This window comes from Stigmatopora nigra, chromosome 11 (assembly GCF_051989575.1).
Source record: "Stigmatopora nigra isolate UIUO_SnigA chromosome 11, RoL_Snig_1.1, whole genome shotgun sequence".
Lineage (NCBI taxonomy): Eukaryota > Metazoa > Chordata > Actinopteri > Syngnathiformes > Syngnathidae > Stigmatopora > Stigmatopora nigra.
In genome coordinates this window covers 6,072,196-6,090,471 of record NC_135518.1, presented here as the reverse complement: position 1 = coordinate 6,090,471, position 18,276 = coordinate 6,072,196, and the positions used below count along the sequence as shown (strand labels likewise).

Sequence of the window (18,276 nt, the reverse complement as noted above, 5' to 3'; positions counted from 1 at the left end):
TTACTCATGGAAAGAACCTCCTTTTAGAATCAGATATTTAATCCCATAAATGAAAAGGAAAAAAAGAAAAGTGCAGTTTCAACATTTACTGCCAGCCACTCCAGTTCAAATAAATTCACAGAAGGATGAAAATGGCCACACCACACTGAAAGAATTAAGCTTAAATGAAAAAAAAACTGGGAATGTCAGTGATTGTTCTTTATTTTACAATGCATCCGGAAGGAATCACAATCAGCTGCCACAAAAATCAGAAAATAAAGTGATCCCAATCACATTTTGTATACTTCGATTATAATATAGTAGCAAATTAGGACAAACAAAAATAGATTAGACGAAAAATAAATAAAATTATCATGAAACAATCAACACAACAAGAACAAAATCACACACTTACAGGTGTTGTTCTAGAGAAATATAAGCCTTCAAAAATCACATTACCCAGTAGTTTCTGATAGGCATTTCGTTCCAGAAAGCCTTTTCCGTTGATTAGAAAACATAATGCCACAAGACCATTAAGTAATTCCTAGTTTTTCAGGAAAAAAAGTGCTCAATACGCATATGGAATGAAACAAATGTTCAATGGATAAAACAACACATTTAGTTAAGGTACAATGGTGAGGCCCAGAAGCAACTCGCAATAGGCTGAAGAGTATAAATGACTGAAATGGTCCCTTCTAACCTCAAATGAAAGATGACAAAAGATGTGCATTCTTCAGATAGATTCAAGTTTTATAATGCATCATGAGCTCCACCTTCTGGAAGAGACTTTAGCTGTGGTAGGAATAGATTAATAAATAAATCACCAGTCTTAATCTCACTGTAAAATCAGTACACTATATACCAATTTGAAAATTGTTTTACTTTGCCTTCTAAACAATAGTGAGAAACATTTCGATTTACGTGGCCTTCAACATGTTTGTCATCGTAAATTCCTTGGTTCTTTTAAATCTAACCATACAAATTAATGAGTTAAATCATGTGCCCTTTCCCGACCTCTGCTATAAGTTTACCTGATCCCTGACCAGCTGTGGAGATAAGATCCCCAGCCTGAGCCCTGACTCCCAGAGGCTTCCTCCTCACCTGAACAAGACAGAGCAGAGAGTTTTAATTAATTAGTCTCTGTATTATTACCAAATGACAGTGAAAAAATACACATTGTGTTTTACCTTGTGCAATGGCAGCCAGTTTGCTTTTCTCCTCTGGGCTGAGCTGTAATAAGGTCTGAATGACGGGAACTAGTGCCTGCCTCTCGCTGCCTGGCCGAAGGAATATGAACTGCAGCAAAACGTTCTTTAGATACTCCAGGTTGGCAACACTTTTCTCTCGTTCCTGGTTACGCTCCAATCGGCGTACTTCACTCTTCAGCAGCTACAAAATTAAAAGATATCAGAAATATGTATTATTTCAGTGACATCTATTTGTATTCAAACTCTCGACATGGATAACTGTTGGGGGAGGGTTTGAATACAATGTTAGAGAAAAAAATATTACAAGCAAATGAAACAAAGGAATCATACATCGTGTCAATGATTTGTTATTTTTCAGAAAATATTGATGTATATTGATATTATATATTGAAGGGGGGGGGGGCAAAATCAGCTGTTCTTGTTGCTGGCCACCTCTGGTAAAATTACCAAGATCCCCAATTAAAAAGATTGTGCCCTTCTGATTAATATTGTTTGTAAATATCATGAACGGTTCAGTTATTTGTGTTTCCTGAAAAAGCAGAAAAAATGTATTTTAAGAGGGTGATGATGTGCATAGTAATATATGTACTTGTAATGTCAATGTCAGTCATTTGTATTGTTTTCAAAAACTAACGAAGAATTCAAGGGATTATAAAGCGCAGCAATAATGTAAAAGAAATAATTTAAGAAATTTGATTAACTGCGCTTTCCGTAGTTCCACATGACATCACCAGAAAAATGGCAGCGCCTTAAATATTGGAGGAATCTTTGACACAGCTCATAAAATCGTGGCAACTTTCTGCATAATTCATTGCCTATTCGCTTTACTTTTTTGATAGATCACGCCTACTACCTTAAAAAATGAGTTTACTCCGAATTTGCGGGGCACTATGTCAGCTCCGGCCGATGGCTATTCAGCAAAGGGGGGCGTTGCTGCGGTCAAAGTTATCCCTGAGCGACATGTTATTCCGTCCTACCCATGTATATTTTGCCGGATCAGGGCATCGTATAGTCGCCCACCGCGGCCTCTGTACTTCCACTCAGCTGTCCAGGGACATCACGCTGTTCTACCACGACAGGACAGCCTTTTTCCGCCTTCTGTCTGTCTTCTGCGGGGGCCAATTGGTTTTCTGGACGTACCTGGCCCACTTTGCCTACACCGGCCTTAGAGACACAGGGGCTAAAGCCCGGGATTCTGGGAAAACAAAAGCCCCCACCAGCACCGCCTTGGCTGGAATGTGGAGTTTTGAAATGAACCTGGGATCCAACATCTGGAGATATGGCTTTACGCTGGGATGTGGGACAATAGGAGCTGGTATACTGGGATTGGGAATTCTGTTCTGTCGGCGGTCTGTCTCTCAGGTGGTTCTACATCAAGGGGGAAGGATGGTGACAGTGACCACACAGTCACCACTAGGAAAGGGGCGAGGCTGGAAAATAAATGCCCCATTGACCCAGGTTGCTTGTCACGCTCATAGACAAGAGTCCCCCTCGTTCATCCCCCTCAAAATCAAGGGGCACAAGTTCTACTTTCTACTGGATAAAGAAGGGACTATTAAGAACACTAAAATTTTTGATGTGACTGTAGGTGCATACCGACCTCTATAGAATGACTTCTGGCTACGCAAGTGCCAATTGTTGTAAAAATCGCACCGAATGTGTTGAAATGATTAAAAGATTATAAATAAATGGGATTTCATGCCTTTTCTTAAATAGGAAATGGAAGCAATTTCTTTGTCAGTTTAAGATGTTGATCCAAGATTGATCCAAATTAATGTATGTTTTGATATAATTTAAAAAAAATCAAATGGCATGAGATGTTTATACATGCAGGTCAATCTAGTGTGTGTTTGTAGTTTTAACATCGAGTCAAAAAATGAGAAGTTTTTGTTTTTAGTGAATAAAGTGGGTGTGGCTGGTGTTGATGCAACTTCTCATTTACACTCAAAAGTGAAAAGATTAAATTATTGAGACCCCTACTTAGAATAGCACTTAATTGTTGTACTTACATTAATCTGCTCCATGAGAACAGCATTGGTAGCCTCGGTTTCATGCAGCAGGCTGTTCATGTGCTCAAGACTGCGTGTAGCTGTGTTCAGTTTGAGAATGAGCTCATCTTTAGTGGGCTCCACAGTCCACTCAAATGGCTCTGGAGTACAAAAAAGGACATATTTAATAATAATAATAATACTACTCAGTAGACCAAATGTTTCTATTAGTAAGTTAAGAGATTTTAAATGATTTTTTGCAAGGCCTTGAAGTTCCAAGTATTCTTTAGTGTTTCTTTCTGCAAGTAAATAATGCTCATGGTTCCTCATAATGCTTTACTAACCTGGTGAGACGCCAAGCTTCTCTTGCCTCACTGTCAGTTGTTTGTTACAACTATTTGAGACTTTTGTAACGTTTGTTTTGTTAACAAATGGTGTATTGAAACACTAATACTATAAAAACAGTAACAATCAGCTTCAAATTTCTGTCAACTTAGCATTCATATTTATTTTTTCACCAAAATACCCAATGTGGCCCATCAGTGGCATTCTCTCCTATGAATTTTCCTGAGGAATGCTCTAAAAGTCCACAATGCAATTATGAAGAAATGTTAGCGTTGTGGTTAGAACCCACCTTGCTTTGGGTCCGGTGACGTGAGAAGGTGCTCCAGAGAGAGTAGTGATGCAGGAGAGGTGCTTTCATTCTCTACGGTCTCCATGCCTTCACACTCCTCCCTAGCCATCGACTGAGGCTCATTTGGGACCACTACCTGGTTCTGGTCTACAGTTTTGCGCTGAGCATCTGTGGACTTTCTGCTTGACTGGACCAACACCGAACCTTAAAAGGACAGAGTTAAGATGAGGCAGAGCTTCAATGAACTTCCATAACCTCTTCATGAAGTAATCCCATTCTCAACCAGTAAAACAAACACATCAAGCATTTAGCAATCATAAAATTCAAACTGTCTGACTGAAATATGACTTTCATAAGGTCTAACATTGGACCCATATTCAGTCTGGCACGCCTGTGTGAGTCACTAATGATGTGTCTTGTCCAGATGGCAGTGGAGTTGCTCGCCACACTGAAAGGCGGGGTCGCAGTGGAACACTCACCAACACCTTACATTTCCAAGCCCTTGCTGGATATGTGTGTATTTTCTGTTTTGATTCCACTCGGCAGCTGTGTGGGAAGTGATGAATGAGCTTCCAGCTGATAAACACTCCTGACTTGCCATCCTCACTTCTATCTTGCATCATTTTTCTCACAGAATTAACGAGATGGAAAACATGAAACTTTGGTTTCCTAGGGACCACTATTATTTCCTTCTGCAGATGTTGCTCTTTTTGGTCTGTTGTCAAGTCTAATAATATATTTTTGGGCAATTATTTACTCGTTCAGCCACTGATGACACAAGATGTCCAATTGATTTTGACTGAGGGGCTGGCAGCAATTATTTTTAGCACCGTATTTTGAGCATTCAGAGCTAGTCCTCCCAGTTTAAATGAACTGGATGTTAAATCGTTGACAGTGGCAGGCAATGGGTTAACTAGTTATTAGGGGGCAAGAAAAAAAATGATTATTAATTAAATAATTATAGGTAAGACCTGGCAACCACATATGGATATTGCAGAATAATGACTATGTATTTATATGGAATATTTATTTTAAATTGATTACTAGTTTGAAATTGGTCTCCCATATACTCACTATTCTGATTCTGCAAGTTGAACAACTGCGCCTCAACACGAGTGAGCTGAACCTGAACCATCTCAACTGTGGCGCGGTGTTCATCTTGCAGCTTTCTCAACAGCTCCCTGTGCATCTGTCGCTGGGTCTCAATCTGGGAAGATGAGTCAGCTTGAGCCTGTGCCAGCTCTGACTGCAGATCCACATTCTGTGACTGCACTGACAGCAGTCTAGAGTAAAGGGAATGTGAAATGAGGCTTTACTATCCAGAAGAAACAGATTAAGAGTGGTAAACTACAAAAGAAAAAAAAATAGTAATTAACATTAGGTTTCTACGGGTCAATTATTTTTTTTTACCTCTCACGGAGCTCTGCCTCTTTACTAACATTTTCCTGCAAAATTTTGTTGTGTCGTTCCAAAAGAGTGTCGTGTTCACTCTGGAGCTGCTGAAGCTCTGCAGTGCAGATCTGGAAACTCTGCTGACTCTCTCCCAGGCTGGAACTCAGCTGGTTCACCTGAGTTAATAACTGCTCCCTGGCAGATACACAAATTAAATCAGTCATCAGTTTTATTTTTTGTAGAGCCTATCATTCTAATCAAAATAACTGCTGCTTTTATGCTGTTTCAAATCTTACCTTTCCAGCCTGACAGTATCACTTTCAGTCTGTTCATTGAGTTTGCTTTTCTGCTGCTTTAACACATTATGTACTCGGACCTTATAACTCTCAAACTCCTCAGCAGTTGCCACAAGTTCAGCCTAAAGACAACAAAAAGGATGTCAGTTGCCTTAACAAGATTGCATTTTGCAATACAATATGGAGTGTTAGTTTTGAAACACATGTAGAGACTTTGTATAGAAATGTTGAAAAAGACTGAATTACAACATTCCCTTAAGCAATTGGTTACTGCTTTTTTGTTTCCTAGCGGCTCAAAGTATATAGTATTATATAAAATAGTAAACAGGTCAAAGAGATTCAAGGAGTGTGTACCTTAGCAATGTCTCGCTCCTGCAGCAGGCTGTCAATTCTTTGCTGCAGAGATCTGCTGGTCTTTTCTTGCTGGTCCAATGCTGACGTGAGCTGGTCTTGCAGACGAAGGCGCTCGGCGCTCAAGTCACACATCTCGACCTGACAAGAAACACACATATTTTAATTTGGTATTTTTCAAACTAATTTGGGAATCAGGGATGTTATCGAGGCTGTGTTACTTTTGTGCTTTCGAGTTGCTGCTGGTTGGCCTCCAGTTCGCCTCTTAATGAGGCCTGCAACACTGCTAAGGAGTTCTCCTGTTTGTGTAAAAACTTAAAATGAAAACACACACACACAAAAATAAGACACAAAAGTACATTATAAAACAAACAAACCTGCTGCTTGGCATCAGACAGCTCGGTCTTAGTTTTCACCAGCAGCTGTCTAATGTTGGAAGCTTCATCTTCTGCTTGGTCCAACTGTGACCTTAAATTTTCTGCACAAACAAACAAACTAACTCTTTGGCTGCCATTGATAGCAATAGACATCAATGGCATTACAACAGAAGAATTCATAGGCAGTCCTTCCATTTTAAATGAATTGGACAAACTACATTCACAGCAGAATTAAAAAAGAGCCTCATGATTGGAAGTCTACCATCACACTTACCAATTTCTTGTTTGAGTGTTTCCTCCGTCTCGGTCAGTGCAGTTATTCGACCTTTCAACTCCTCAGCGCACACGTCTTTTTCTGAAATTTTGCTATTGAGTTCTTTGACCAAACGTTCATAGTCGGCCATCTCCATTCCAAGCAAAGAGTTCTGCTGTGCCTCCTAATTAGAAAGCCACAGATGTTCAGTAATTCACATATGTAATTTTGTTGTGTTTATATGATGTCTTGCAGTCAATTAATTTAAGAATACAAAATTCTCAAAAGCACAGTCTAACTTTCCAGCTCCCCCCATGTTAACCTGTCACGTCAACATCTGAACTGATGGAAAAGCATCACATTTTTTTCCTCTTTGCTGTGGGCGAACATATGCTATTGCTTTTTCTGGAGAGCTACTGCTGGACCTGCAGGCCAGCCATCAATGGTCACAGCACTTGACTAGAGAACTCCTCAGAGACAGAAATGTCTCAAAAGCTGTGTGTCTTAGTGAATTGTTGTACCTTGCGTAGCTGCTCCAATTCTTGGGCAGTCTGGGTAGACTGTATTTGTTGCTTGGTGAACTGGGCTTGAAGCTCAACCAAATCTTTTTTAGCCTTTGATAGATCCTAAAAGGGACACATGAAGATTAAATCTTTACCAGTGCTGTTTTTTTAAATTCTATAAAATATTCTTGTCACTTGTTTGAATCACCTTGTATTTCCAATATGTAGTTACTATTTCAAAGAGTATAATATAGTGAGTATTTTTAACTGGATGGGTTGTGTTAAGTGGGGTATGTTAAATATTAAAAATAGTCAAATATTATATGATCCTGACTACTGGAATGGTTAGTCATTTTACTCATTTGACTTAGTACTGCAACAAAATTAAAATTCTATATGATTCCTAAAAATGTCAAATGTTTACCTAAGAAACATTTTTTTTTATTAGTTACCTTAATTTTCTGTTCTTTCATTGCCCTCTCTGCCACTAGATCTCTCTCTAGACTGGCTGATTGCTTTTGCAGTTGCTGAATCTGCGCTTCGACCTGTTTCACCATGCTCCTGGAGGTATCCAAAGCAGTTAACAGGTCCTCCTTCACACTCCTTAGCAACTCAACCTGCAAGGAATAATTGTAAAGAAAATTATAATTATGAGGTCTGGGGTCCATATCTTTGTATCTAACACTGGGTCATGTCATCCACATCTGAATATTTCACTCCCAGATTAATGTAGCATATTCACAGTATGTTCTGTGGTAGTAAATGTACACACAATTATGGAAATAGACATCCAATCCAAAGAATAGATTACATGTCAACGAGGTAAAACTGTGGCCTACATGACCCAAAACGTGATGCCCAAATATGTGGACGCCAGGTAATTAGGAGGCTGTTTTTACTCTTTTAATGTATAATTTTCCCATAAGTGTGAAACTATTTCTTCAAAAAATGAGAACCTAAATGCTAAATCTTCAAAAACAAATGAAATGCTCCAGCTGGGATATGCTAATGAGCTTCCATATTCAACAATTATTTAAAAAAAAAAAAACACTTGAAAATCATTCATGCTAATCTGACAGCAGCATACTCTGCGGGCTCTCTTCTGCAAGGAACACTGAAGCAGCAAGAGCCATCTCCTCATCATCTGTCAGCCAAACATTGACACTAAGGTTGGTAAACAAAGATGTCCAGATGTACTCTAAAATCCCTGACTGACTTCCAGTCAGCTTACACCCCCCCGAGACCAATGAGCACACGCAAAAAGAAACCTCCTTAGGCGGCAGATGGAACCTTTACTGTGCTCCATTTACCTGCCTTTGCTTCTTACTCCAAATAGACAGTTATGAGTTTGGGCGAAAGGAGCTTTCAGTCTATATAAACCAAATTCCTCCCAGGCTCAGCCACTCAAATCTGATGGGCCATTTGTGAGCACCGCACTGCCAAGCATAAGTGGGCAAAGTGTCACTGGCTGCAAATAGGACTAAAAGTGATATATGAAAGAGGTTTCAGACGACCAGTTTGTCCATGGTAATGTATATGTAGGAATTAAAACATGTTTTTATATTACCTGTGAGACAGCACTGCTGAGATGTTTGTTCTGGTCAGCAATCTGTCTCTCTGCTGCTCCCAACTTCTCTTTTTGTTGATCCAGTTGTTCCGTCTGCTTATCATAATCGATCTGTAGGTTCTTCACACAAACACCAATGAGCCAAATGAAAGAAAACTATATGTTCCTTAAATATAAACTCTATTATAGTCGAGTCAGGGACACAGCAATCATTAGGTGCGACTCAGTGATTTTGTTTATATGGATGGTTAGGAAGAGGAGCTGTAATGGAAACTACTGGGAATACTCAAATTTTGCTAAAATGGATGATGATTATTTTCATCACTTGGGGTACATTACGGATCCGATTGCGGTTTACCTAAAATGATATGCACGTGGTGCTATATGACTTAATTATTGTAACTTGAAATTTGAATCACAACATGAATTACTAAGCAAAGTGTCAATTGTAAAAGGAATATTTTTATTTGAATCAATCCCCTTTTAAATATTCTCAAGCCATTGTATTGTGCACATTGAATTGTAATAGATGCATAGTGCGATTAATGATAGCCTATGTGTTGAATGATAACATATATAGGGTTTAACTTAAGGGGTAGACTGTAGACAGTCCACAGGTCTGGATGACCGGTGAAAAAATATGATAAAATATGAATTACAGTATGGAAGATCAGTTTGTCACAATCTCAGAAAATACCTTGTAGCCTTCAGCGCCATGAATGATGTCCTTCATTGATATGTTAACCTTCTCCTGCTGTTCTTTTAGGACAGCTATTTCTTCCTTTAGGCTTACAACCTGTAAAAAATATTAAAATAGTCATGGACTATATAAACACCTCAAATATCTCTGGCAGTTTATTATAAAAGCTTCTTCAGGTGAAACAAATGATTTAATGTAGGTACCTCTTTTTTACTGGTGTCCAACTCCTTTTTTGCTTTGACAGCCACAGCCTTGATTTTGATTATCATCTCATCCTTGTCTTTTTTGTCCTTCTCTAATTCATCTGACAATAGAAAGCACTAATTGCAGTTTACTTAACACAAGAAACATTTTTTTCTGTGTTTCCGTGTGTGCCTGTTATGAAAATGTGTGGAAATACCTATTTTCTCTGCCATTTCCATGACTTTCTTTTCATCAGAGGAAGACGTTGAAGCAGAATCCTAACAGGAAAAAAACGGAAATTGATAAGAATAATTATAATACAAATGAAATTGCTGTGTAAAACATTTTCCAAATAGCTGACATAAAAAAGCTTATATGAAAGTAACATACAAAACTCCACTGACCTGAAGAGCAGCAATCTCAGCCTTTAACTGAGATATGAGCGAGTCCCTGTCCGCCAGCTGTTCTGTGAATTCTGTGCGTTCTCTCTCTAGAACGTCAATGTCAGTCTGTACTTTTTCCTCCTTCTCTTTGGACATAATAATTACTTGGGACTGTAACATCTGATTTTCGGCACACAGCTTTTCATTTAATGACCTTATATCTTGAAGGTCTTTCTGCAGCCCACTGGCGTCCCTCAGCATCTCCTCCAAATTGCTCCTCAGCATGTCCCTCTCCTGCTCCATAGCTTGGAGTTCCATCTGATCTCCTTGAGCGTCTTCTAGACCCATTTTTAACATATTTCTCTCTGTTTCCAACTCTTCTATGCGTACTTGAAGTACTACCAGTTCTTCCTTTGTCATTTCTAGTGCTTCAGAATGAGCTTCAAACTCTGCTTCTTCGGTGATAGAAGTACCCTTAGCTTCAAGATCACCTTTTTGGAATGACTGTTGCTCCAGTTGAGCCTCTGTGGTGGTCAACTTAGAGCCTAAAATTTCTTGCTCTCTCTGTATTTGAGAAAGTCTGCTTAAAGTCCCTTCTAGTTGTTTATGAAGGAAGGTATTTTCTGCAGAGACATGATGGATTATTTGTTCTGAAGAAGATACCATCTCTTGCAATTGGCTAATTTCCTCCCTTAGGCTTGCCTCAATCTTGTCCCTTTCTTCCTTTAAAACCTGAATGTCATTCTCTTTCTCTCTTTTCAAAATGTTTGACATCCTTTCTGTCTCTTCTTGCATGTTCTCAATGTCTTTGGCAATTTTATCTTTAAGCTGCTCCATTTGCTCTGCCTGACATTGAAGCAGCGACTGTGTTCTGTCTCTCTCTTGAGTCAGTGTATTTACCAAACCATTTAGCTCTTCAATTAGAGTCTCTTTTATCTGCAGCTGAGTGAGGATCTCTTCATTTTGCCTGGTAAGGTCTTCAACAGACTGATTGAGATCCTCAGGTAAGTCGTTTTGTTTCTCTGTGTTGTCAGTAGAGTAGCTCTCAAGCTGGACTTTTAGCTCTTCCACAGTCTCCATTACATGATTCTTCTCCTCTGTAACCTCTACGACTTTAGCCAACAATTCCTCATTCTCTTGGCTGAGTTCCATAGTCTTTCGTTCGAGTTCCTGCACAGTATTTGCTCCTTCTTCCTCGATGGCTTTATATTGATCTAGTTCCGTTTCCACGTTTTGCAGTATGTCTCTAAAGTCATTTAAATCTGCCAGAGCAGAATCCCTCTCTCTGCTCAGGGCCTCACACTGGCACATCAACTTTTCTAGCTCATCTTGTTCCAGTGTTATTTTGTCTTGGACCGACTCTTTGGATTCACCTGATGCATTTATCTCAGGGTCAACATTTATGATATTTAACGCAGGTGTTGTTGATTCGCTGTCCCGATTCATTTGCAGCTCATTGATTTTGAAGTCCATCTCTTCTCTCTCGCTCTGGAACTCATCCTTGACTCTCTCCAACTCTGCCTCCAGCTCACTTTTAACATTGGTGAGAAGGGTGAGCTCATCTTGTAACATTGTGTTCTTAGCATGGAGGTCTTCCAGAGCATCCTTCAGTTTTGCACCCTCTGTCCCATCACCATCAACACGCTCAGCCTGACTGGAAGCAGACAGTGCCAACATTTTGGCAATACCTGAACTCCGACCAGGTTCTTCATCTTCTTCTTGGACATCCTGGAGGTAGCTATCTGGATGAAAAAAAGGGGATGTTTTATTTTGGGTTCGCTTTTCCAATGCAATCATTTCTCAATACGACTAGAGCACTTAAAGTCAAGAAATTGAATTATAACATTTTCAGGAACTGCAGTGTCTTATATGAAGTAGCAAATTTGGTGGTACCTCTAAGGGCCAGCTGCTCACTCAGCTCTTCCTGGAGCAAGATAAGACGCTCCTTTTCAATATCACAATCCTCCTCCAAAGCTCTCAGCTCTTCCTCATGTTGCATGCTTTTCTGAGTTATCTCATCTTTCAGGTTCTCCACCTCCTGCTGAGCTTCGGTCAGCTGATTCTGGTAACTCTCTTGCAGCTCAGCCATCTCCTTGGAGTTTCTCAGTTGCATTGCTTCCAATTCAGCTTGAAGAGTTTTAAGCTTAACTTCCAAGGCTTCCTCAGTTAAGATCTGTTTCTCTCTTTCACTGGTTAATTCTCTATCATGATCTTCTCGCTCTTTCAATAATTTTTGAAAATACGCCACTTCCTCTTTGTGTTTATTGTTGGATTCCTCAAGGCTGCCCTTCAAAATGTCAATTGTCCTTTTGTGGTCTTCAATCACACCTCCAAGTTCGGTGACTTCATCCTGCAGTGTTGACAGTAGAACTAAGCTCACACACAACTGCACTAATCTTTTGTACATTAAATTGTATGCATACATATGCAACAATAAAGAATATGGAAAGGGAGGATTTGAGCATTTAAGTTTACCTTGGCAAGCTGTTTTGCCCGCTCCAATTCTTTACGAGATAATGTAAGGCTCTCCTGGGTTTCTGCCTTCTCCAGTAACAACACATCCATCCGCTCAGTGAGTTCCTGACACACCCATTTCATATACAGTGTAACTTATCAAACAAATAACATAGCAAGATTTACAGTAATGACATTCTGCTTTGAATTATTCCAACCTGGATTAAAGTAGAATCCTCAGAGGTTCCCAGATTGTTTTTGGAACTTTCTCTGAGATCTTCCACTTCTTTCTCTAAATCTGAAAATGCATATGAACTCAAGTGATGACACAGCAATCTCATTTTGCCAAGCACCAAGAAAAGCTTTTTGTTACCTGCGCATTTGCACTTCATCTTTTGGAAAGACGCCATCTGCTTTTTGGTGAATTTTATAAGATCATCTTTGGAAAGTGTGTCCAGCTATGTGATCGTCAGAAGAAAACACAATTTTTAGCACTCAGTTTGCAAATACAAAGCCAAATATACCAAATATGCTTCATTCAATTTGCAAAATAACCTTTGACTTGGGAGTACCAACTGGCGGTGTAGTGACAGATTCCGCTGCTGTGCCACCAGGGCCCTGTGAAAAAGTAATGCCACAATGAGTCATATGAGTTACAATTACAGCTTATTTAGTGGAATGATTTGATTTTACAGTCACATCTCATAACCATAGCCCATAACCACTTTGGATTTTTTTTTTTGGGGCGGTTATGGTTACATTGGGTATAGTAATGTTGCATTGACTAGGACTATTCAACATAACATAACCTATTCACTATATACTCTGAAAGTCCCTTCTGACATCCCTTAAATTGCTTGACTTCAAATTCAGAATCCAAAATCATCTGCACAACAAGTTTTAACAGTTGTGTTTAAAACTATTCAACTCCCTATTCATTATACTGTAATAATATGATATTTGTTTTATTTTATTCATAAGAGAATGGATAGTTGATTTCTGTGCTGTTCTATTTATTTGTACATGTCAATTGATTTCAGGAGAAAATTATTGGAACATTTCATATTGAAAAATAGATATTATTTTTTATAAACTTTTGAAAGAACAAACTTGAGTCAAACGATCTTGAAGTAAGAGTACTTTTATAATTTTAAGATACCCAACCCACCTGTTTGTGAGCACCTCAAATTTTTATAAATATTTAATCATATGTCATATTGTGGTAAAATATTTAATAAAACGTCAACATGACAACTTGGCCCTGACTGTAACTCATCATCAATCATCAACGTCACATTAGCCAAGCTTTCACACGACCCATTAAAGCTTCTTGACCAAGTTATGGAACTTAACGACTTTTTTAAATCGCGTTATTGCAGAGATTCGGTTGAATCTATTGATCATCATTTCATTCGGTGCGATTGTAATAATGAATGTCGCTGAATTGCACCATGCAATTTATCCACTTACCTCCATTTTATTCCAAATTGTTTAAAATCTCCCAAAATGACTTCAAAACTAGAACAAGACCAATAGAAAGCTCACTGGACTCAATAGATGAGATTTATTTAGTAATATCCAATTCCATTGTGTTTTAATAGGACATAAGCGTAACTGTTTTGATTCTGAGAAATGTTTCATTGGGTTAGCGGATTACTTCCGCAGTCGTCAATTCGAGTGACGTCAGAAGTCTGTCGTCACGCCTTCACTTTAAAAGGACAGACAGTACCTTAAACAGTAATTCAATTAAATTACTATTGCCAACCTATTAATTGCGCTTAAAAAGAGGGTATAAAAGCATTTGAACCAGAAACACTTAAAAATCATTTGAATATTTTGGTTATAAAGTCAATTTTGGAAATATTTTTTTTTACAATCTCTGTAAATGATTAAAACAAGATTGTATAAAATAAACCAGCATCATGAGAGAGCAGACCTCCATATAAAATGGCAAATTTAAAGTATCACCATACTTCTGACATCTGTGACCTTTAACCCTTTCTTTTCATCGTGGAACATACCCTGCAAATATGAATTTAATAGGTTAATCTGTTATCAAGTTGTTGCAAAATTCATTTTCCTCACCTCTGTGACCTTCAACCTTGTTACCACACATTTGAATCACATCTTTGGTCTCATATTACACATTTTTGTTTTGTTTTGCACACTGACAGATTTAATTATAACCCAATTGCTGTCATTGAACAGCAATAGACCTCTAATTCATTTTGACTAGGAAGACCAAGCACAATGGTATCAGAACTAAAAAGAGGTTTTGTGTCTTGACGACGTCATGCTGCAAACATGATGGATCCTGTAAATATGCCACTTTATTCCCATCACGTAAGGGCCAATTTCATCTCTTGAATATGGAGACGGTTTTGACATGAATGATAGAAGAACTGACAGAGGGCGCTTAGCGAGATGCCTCTCATCCTGACAAGTTTTGGATGCAGTGGGCAGGGGGGTAGATGCTCTGCTGACTCTTTGTCTCTTCTGGAAAAAGACCATTTTTGTATCCACGCCTGGGTCAGACCCATCAATCACAGCTATATTCCCTCCATGGGCATGGAGCAATATTTTGCTGTCGTTTTTCTCCCCCTACCCCAAAGTTGTCAGTCAGGGATGGCTTTGTGGTATTATAACACTGGCGATAAATGGTTGGGAAACGAGAACCTCTTATTGTTTTTTGTTTTGTTTTTGTTTTTGAAGTAGTAAAATGTCCATGAAAATCCAAGAAAGGATGTACTTCCTTGATTTATCATATTTTGTATATATTGTGGCACTTTGCATTGTTTCATGCTTTTATTCTTTTTAATTTCTCTTAAAACACTGAAATTCACCGGAACACATTAAAAACAAATAATAAATTATATATTTTTTAAATTATAATATGGTTTTAATTGTGTTTTTGTGTGTTTTTCTGTCTGTTTTGGCTGGTCACTTCATTGTGTGGTTCTTTGCCTATCACAGTTTAAGATTTTGTTTCTAACTTGTTTGCCACCCCCTGCTCTACTCAAACTTTTAGTGTATTCTTTGATTTAAGGTGGGAGGTTATGACCAAAAAAAAAATCCACCCCGAAGAGAGTAAAACTGTACATCTTTCATCCCCTTATAACCTTATTTGGACCTTCCCATCTATTAAAGAGCACTCATGACAACGTTCAATATTTGCATAAATTTCAAGAACTGACCATTTTAATCGCTACAACCTGCCTTTTTTCCTTCCTGACATTTTTGTCCTGCCGACTGGCAACACCATTAATGGAGCTGACATTTTAACATAGAGCTTTGGCATTTCGCCGTGTTATTGCTAGAACTGAGCCCTTGATTGTCCAACCTCGAGAGAGTACGTTTCTTCAAATAATGGACGATGCTTAAACTCCCCAAAGAAGAACAATATGTCAGCATGTCTGGATCTTTCTGTTAATTATAATAGCTTGTTATATAATAGCTTAATGGTTAATAAAGCCTCTGTGATATAATGGAACAACAAAAGGTTGTCTTTCATGGCTGAATGATGTCGGATACTGTCAATAAAATATCCACTATACATCATCGTCAGGCTGGTTTGATAAAAACATCTGATGTCAACCGGTTTGAATGCTTTTCTTTCAGTGCCATTGACATGCTAGACGTCCAAATCCAATTTGTATAGCAGAAGCGAATGAATAAAAAAAAAATGGATTGGACGTCAAGAGCCGTCAATGGCAACCAATGGGTTAATACTAGCATTGCACCAATAAAATGTGTTTCCTTATGTATCTAAACAAAACCTGGCTGTTTGGTATGCGCCTATGTCTGGCCTGGGAAGACGAACTTGTGGAGAAGCACTATACAATTTCGTCATACGCTGCTGAGGGTATGATGACTACTAGGCTTTTTGCCAAGTCAATGATGACGACAATGCCTATGTCTGATTTTCATTTTCATTTTCATTTTCAAATATATGTCAGATATATTTTATTGTTATATATATATATTTTTTTCTTTTATTTTGTACATTATTGCGAGTTAGAGACTGCATAACTCATTGTCTGCCAACTCATTTGAATTCAGGGCAAAAGATGATTGGATAGCACACAAATGGATAACCATCACCATCTTGGTAAGGGTACAAGCGCTTCATTATTTACAGCTGGAAGGTGCATCAATAACCAAGATAACATTTTGGTTACAATAAGACAAACGTATATAGTGAATGTGTAAATAATGATAACTCTGAATACTGAAATGTAATTGCATTTCGCCAGTAAGTTCGTCCCATTTTAGTGTTTTCCAGTGTAGGCTTGATGTTTGTTCATTATTGATGATGCCAGCATGTGATCTGGGCATCAGATTCAGCAACTCCAAAGAGTGAAGATGACCTTTAGGCCATTGGTCATTGACTACACACAGAAAATGACATCCCAAACCCTGCTGGAATCACATTTTAAGTGTTGCTTCTCGTTTCTGCATTGGTTTGTTCTTACTCTGCCATTGTTCTAGTTGAAAGAGGCAGCGAGCGGTATACAGTAGTGGAACAAGAAAGAACAGCATGAGCAGCATTTTCCCTGCCTCGAGGCTGCCAGTGTGTTGATTATAAATAGTTTGGTGGCTCAGCAGGAGAGCGACACTTCATCACGGCAAACTGGCTCAACCTGCATCCGTCTTTAAGTAAACGTTCAGACTTGATTACTAGTTTTCTTGTTCTCCTCCCTGTGTACTCACTCAGTCGGTGCTCTTATGTCTGATTGTGCACGTAACATTTATTTGGTGCACATCCTTTACAAATATTTGAGAAGTTGTTTTACAGTATGTTTCATATAACGAAGTGGTATTTAACTAACAGGAAGTCTGATAATCAGTCATCTGGTGATTTTAGTAATAAAACACAAGGATTCTACTAAGGTCACTGTTGAGTATGTTATTCATCAGTGTCACTGTGTCACTATAAAAGCTATGTTCATGTGTTATTCACTTAGGGTGGAAGCCTTGAAGTGACAGCCATGTTGAATACATGGACCTTTTACAACACATGGCAAAAGCCTGTTGCTGATTTTATCAACCACAATTGAAGCAACACAGTAGCTTATTGGTCACAGTGATGTGACATTTCACTCAGTAAAAAAAAAAAAAAAACATTCAATAACAAAAATAGTGAATCCGCCCTTCTGTCACAATGTCTGTCTTTCTAACTGTCATTCATTGTAAGTTTGCCTGAAGCTGCGAGTATGTGAGAGATGAATCTCAACTTGAACGTATCTCACATGCTCACTTTCAATCAGCGCTAATGGAAGTGCTGGCTTACGGTCAGCCCATTGCTCAGTGCAAATACTACATTGCAACATCACCATAAAGATTGGTGCAGTCTAGTTTTATGAAAATTAATTCATTCATTTCCCATACCGCTTATCCTCACATGTGTTGGAGGAGGTGTTGGAGCCTATCCCAGTTAACTACCAGGCGGGGGACACCCTAATTTGGTGGGCAGCCAATTGCAGGGCACGAGAGAACAGACAACCATTCACACTCATACGGTGCCATGAACACACTTCACAAGGCTCTCATTGAACTCATTGGCTGCCATTGACGGCTGACTCTCTGGTTTGTTTCCATGCTAAAATATTTAAAATACATTCTTCCCATATCTCAATTGTCATGCAGAAAAATTGTACCTCATTTGGTCCAGCAGATATAAAAAACAGACTCAGCACAAATGACATCTATGTTGTACTTAAATATCCTATGGATGATGATTATTATGATTTCCACTACCTAGAGCCACAGATATGCTGGCTCAGGCAATAGATCGGGGATCATAGGGCATTTTTTTCAGCAATTAAGCTACATCAGTCACTGTCAGAACACTGAGGCTGAAAACTATGGGCATTCCATTAGTAGAATTACAGCACCCTCATAGTACTCTAAAGAGAGATGGGAAAAGCAGGAAAGCTAATGATCCCCAAAGGATTATTTAACTGTTATTCTAGCCAAGAAATGCTCAAATGGCGCAATGTAAATGCCGA

The 18,276-nt window shown here is 38.7% G+C and overlaps 2 protein-coding genes across 3 annotated transcripts; one reads left to right on the top strand and one right to left on the bottom strand.

Moving 5' to 3' along the window:
* Positions 1 to 183: 183 nt before the first annotated feature.
* On the bottom strand, positions 184 to 13,941 carry gcc2 (GRIP and coiled-coil domain containing 2). 2 transcript variants are annotated; one of them, XM_077728231.1, is made up of 25 exons: positions 13,739 to 13,941; positions 12,824 to 12,886; positions 12,642 to 12,726; positions 12,487 to 12,566; positions 12,290 to 12,394; positions 11,708 to 12,164; positions 9,836 to 11,556; positions 9,649 to 9,709; positions 9,452 to 9,552; positions 9,246 to 9,344; positions 8,549 to 8,668; positions 7,434 to 7,598; positions 7,000 to 7,104; positions 6,500 to 6,662; positions 6,226 to 6,326; positions 6,070 to 6,147; positions 5,852 to 5,989; positions 5,498 to 5,619; positions 5,220 to 5,396; positions 4,884 to 5,092; positions 3,810 to 4,013; positions 3,197 to 3,336; positions 1,167 to 1,368; positions 1,011 to 1,080; positions 184 to 771 (listed from the first exon to the last, which is right to left on the bottom strand). In XM_077728231.1, the coding sequence occupies exons 1-25, from the start codon at positions 13,742 to 13,744 to the stop codon at positions 768 to 770; spliced, it is 4,776 nt and encodes a 1,591-aa protein (XP_077584357.1). In that variant the 5' UTR covers positions 13,745 to 13,941; the 3' UTR covers positions 184 to 767. The 2 variants fall into 2 exon arrangements, with proteins under 2 accessions (XP_077584357.1, XP_077584358.1); XM_077728232.1 differs by lacking the exon at positions 13,739 to 13,941 and adding an exon at positions 13,437 to 13,463 and having other exon boundaries at positions 184 to 1,080.
* Positions 1,904 to 2,881, top strand: tmem223 (transmembrane protein 223). Its single transcript, XM_077728233.1, has one exon. The coding sequence runs from the start codon at positions 2,049 to 2,051 to the stop codon at positions 2,793 to 2,795; it is 747 nt and encodes a 248-aa protein (XP_077584359.1). The 5' UTR covers positions 1,904 to 2,048; the 3' UTR covers positions 2,796 to 2,881.
* Positions 13,942 to 18,276: the final 4,335 nt, after the last annotated feature.

What these genes read in the sequence shown, in the direction of transcription:
- tmem223 (XM_077728233.1), top strand. Translation starts at nt 2,049, where the DNA reads ATGAGTTTACTCCGAATTTGCGGGGCACTATGTCAGCTCCGGCCGATG.
- gcc2 (XM_077728231.1), bottom strand. An exon ending in TGTCTGATGCCAAGCAGCAG is followed by an intron (nt 6,148 to 6,225) that starts GTTTGTTTGTTT and finishes TTACACAAACAG; the next exon opens with GAGAACTCCTTAGCAGTGTT. An exon ending in ACTGGCTGCCATTGCACAAG is followed by an intron (nt 1,081 to 1,166) that starts GTAAAACACAAT and finishes TGTCTTGTTCAG; the next exon opens with GTGAGGAGGAAGCCTCTGGG.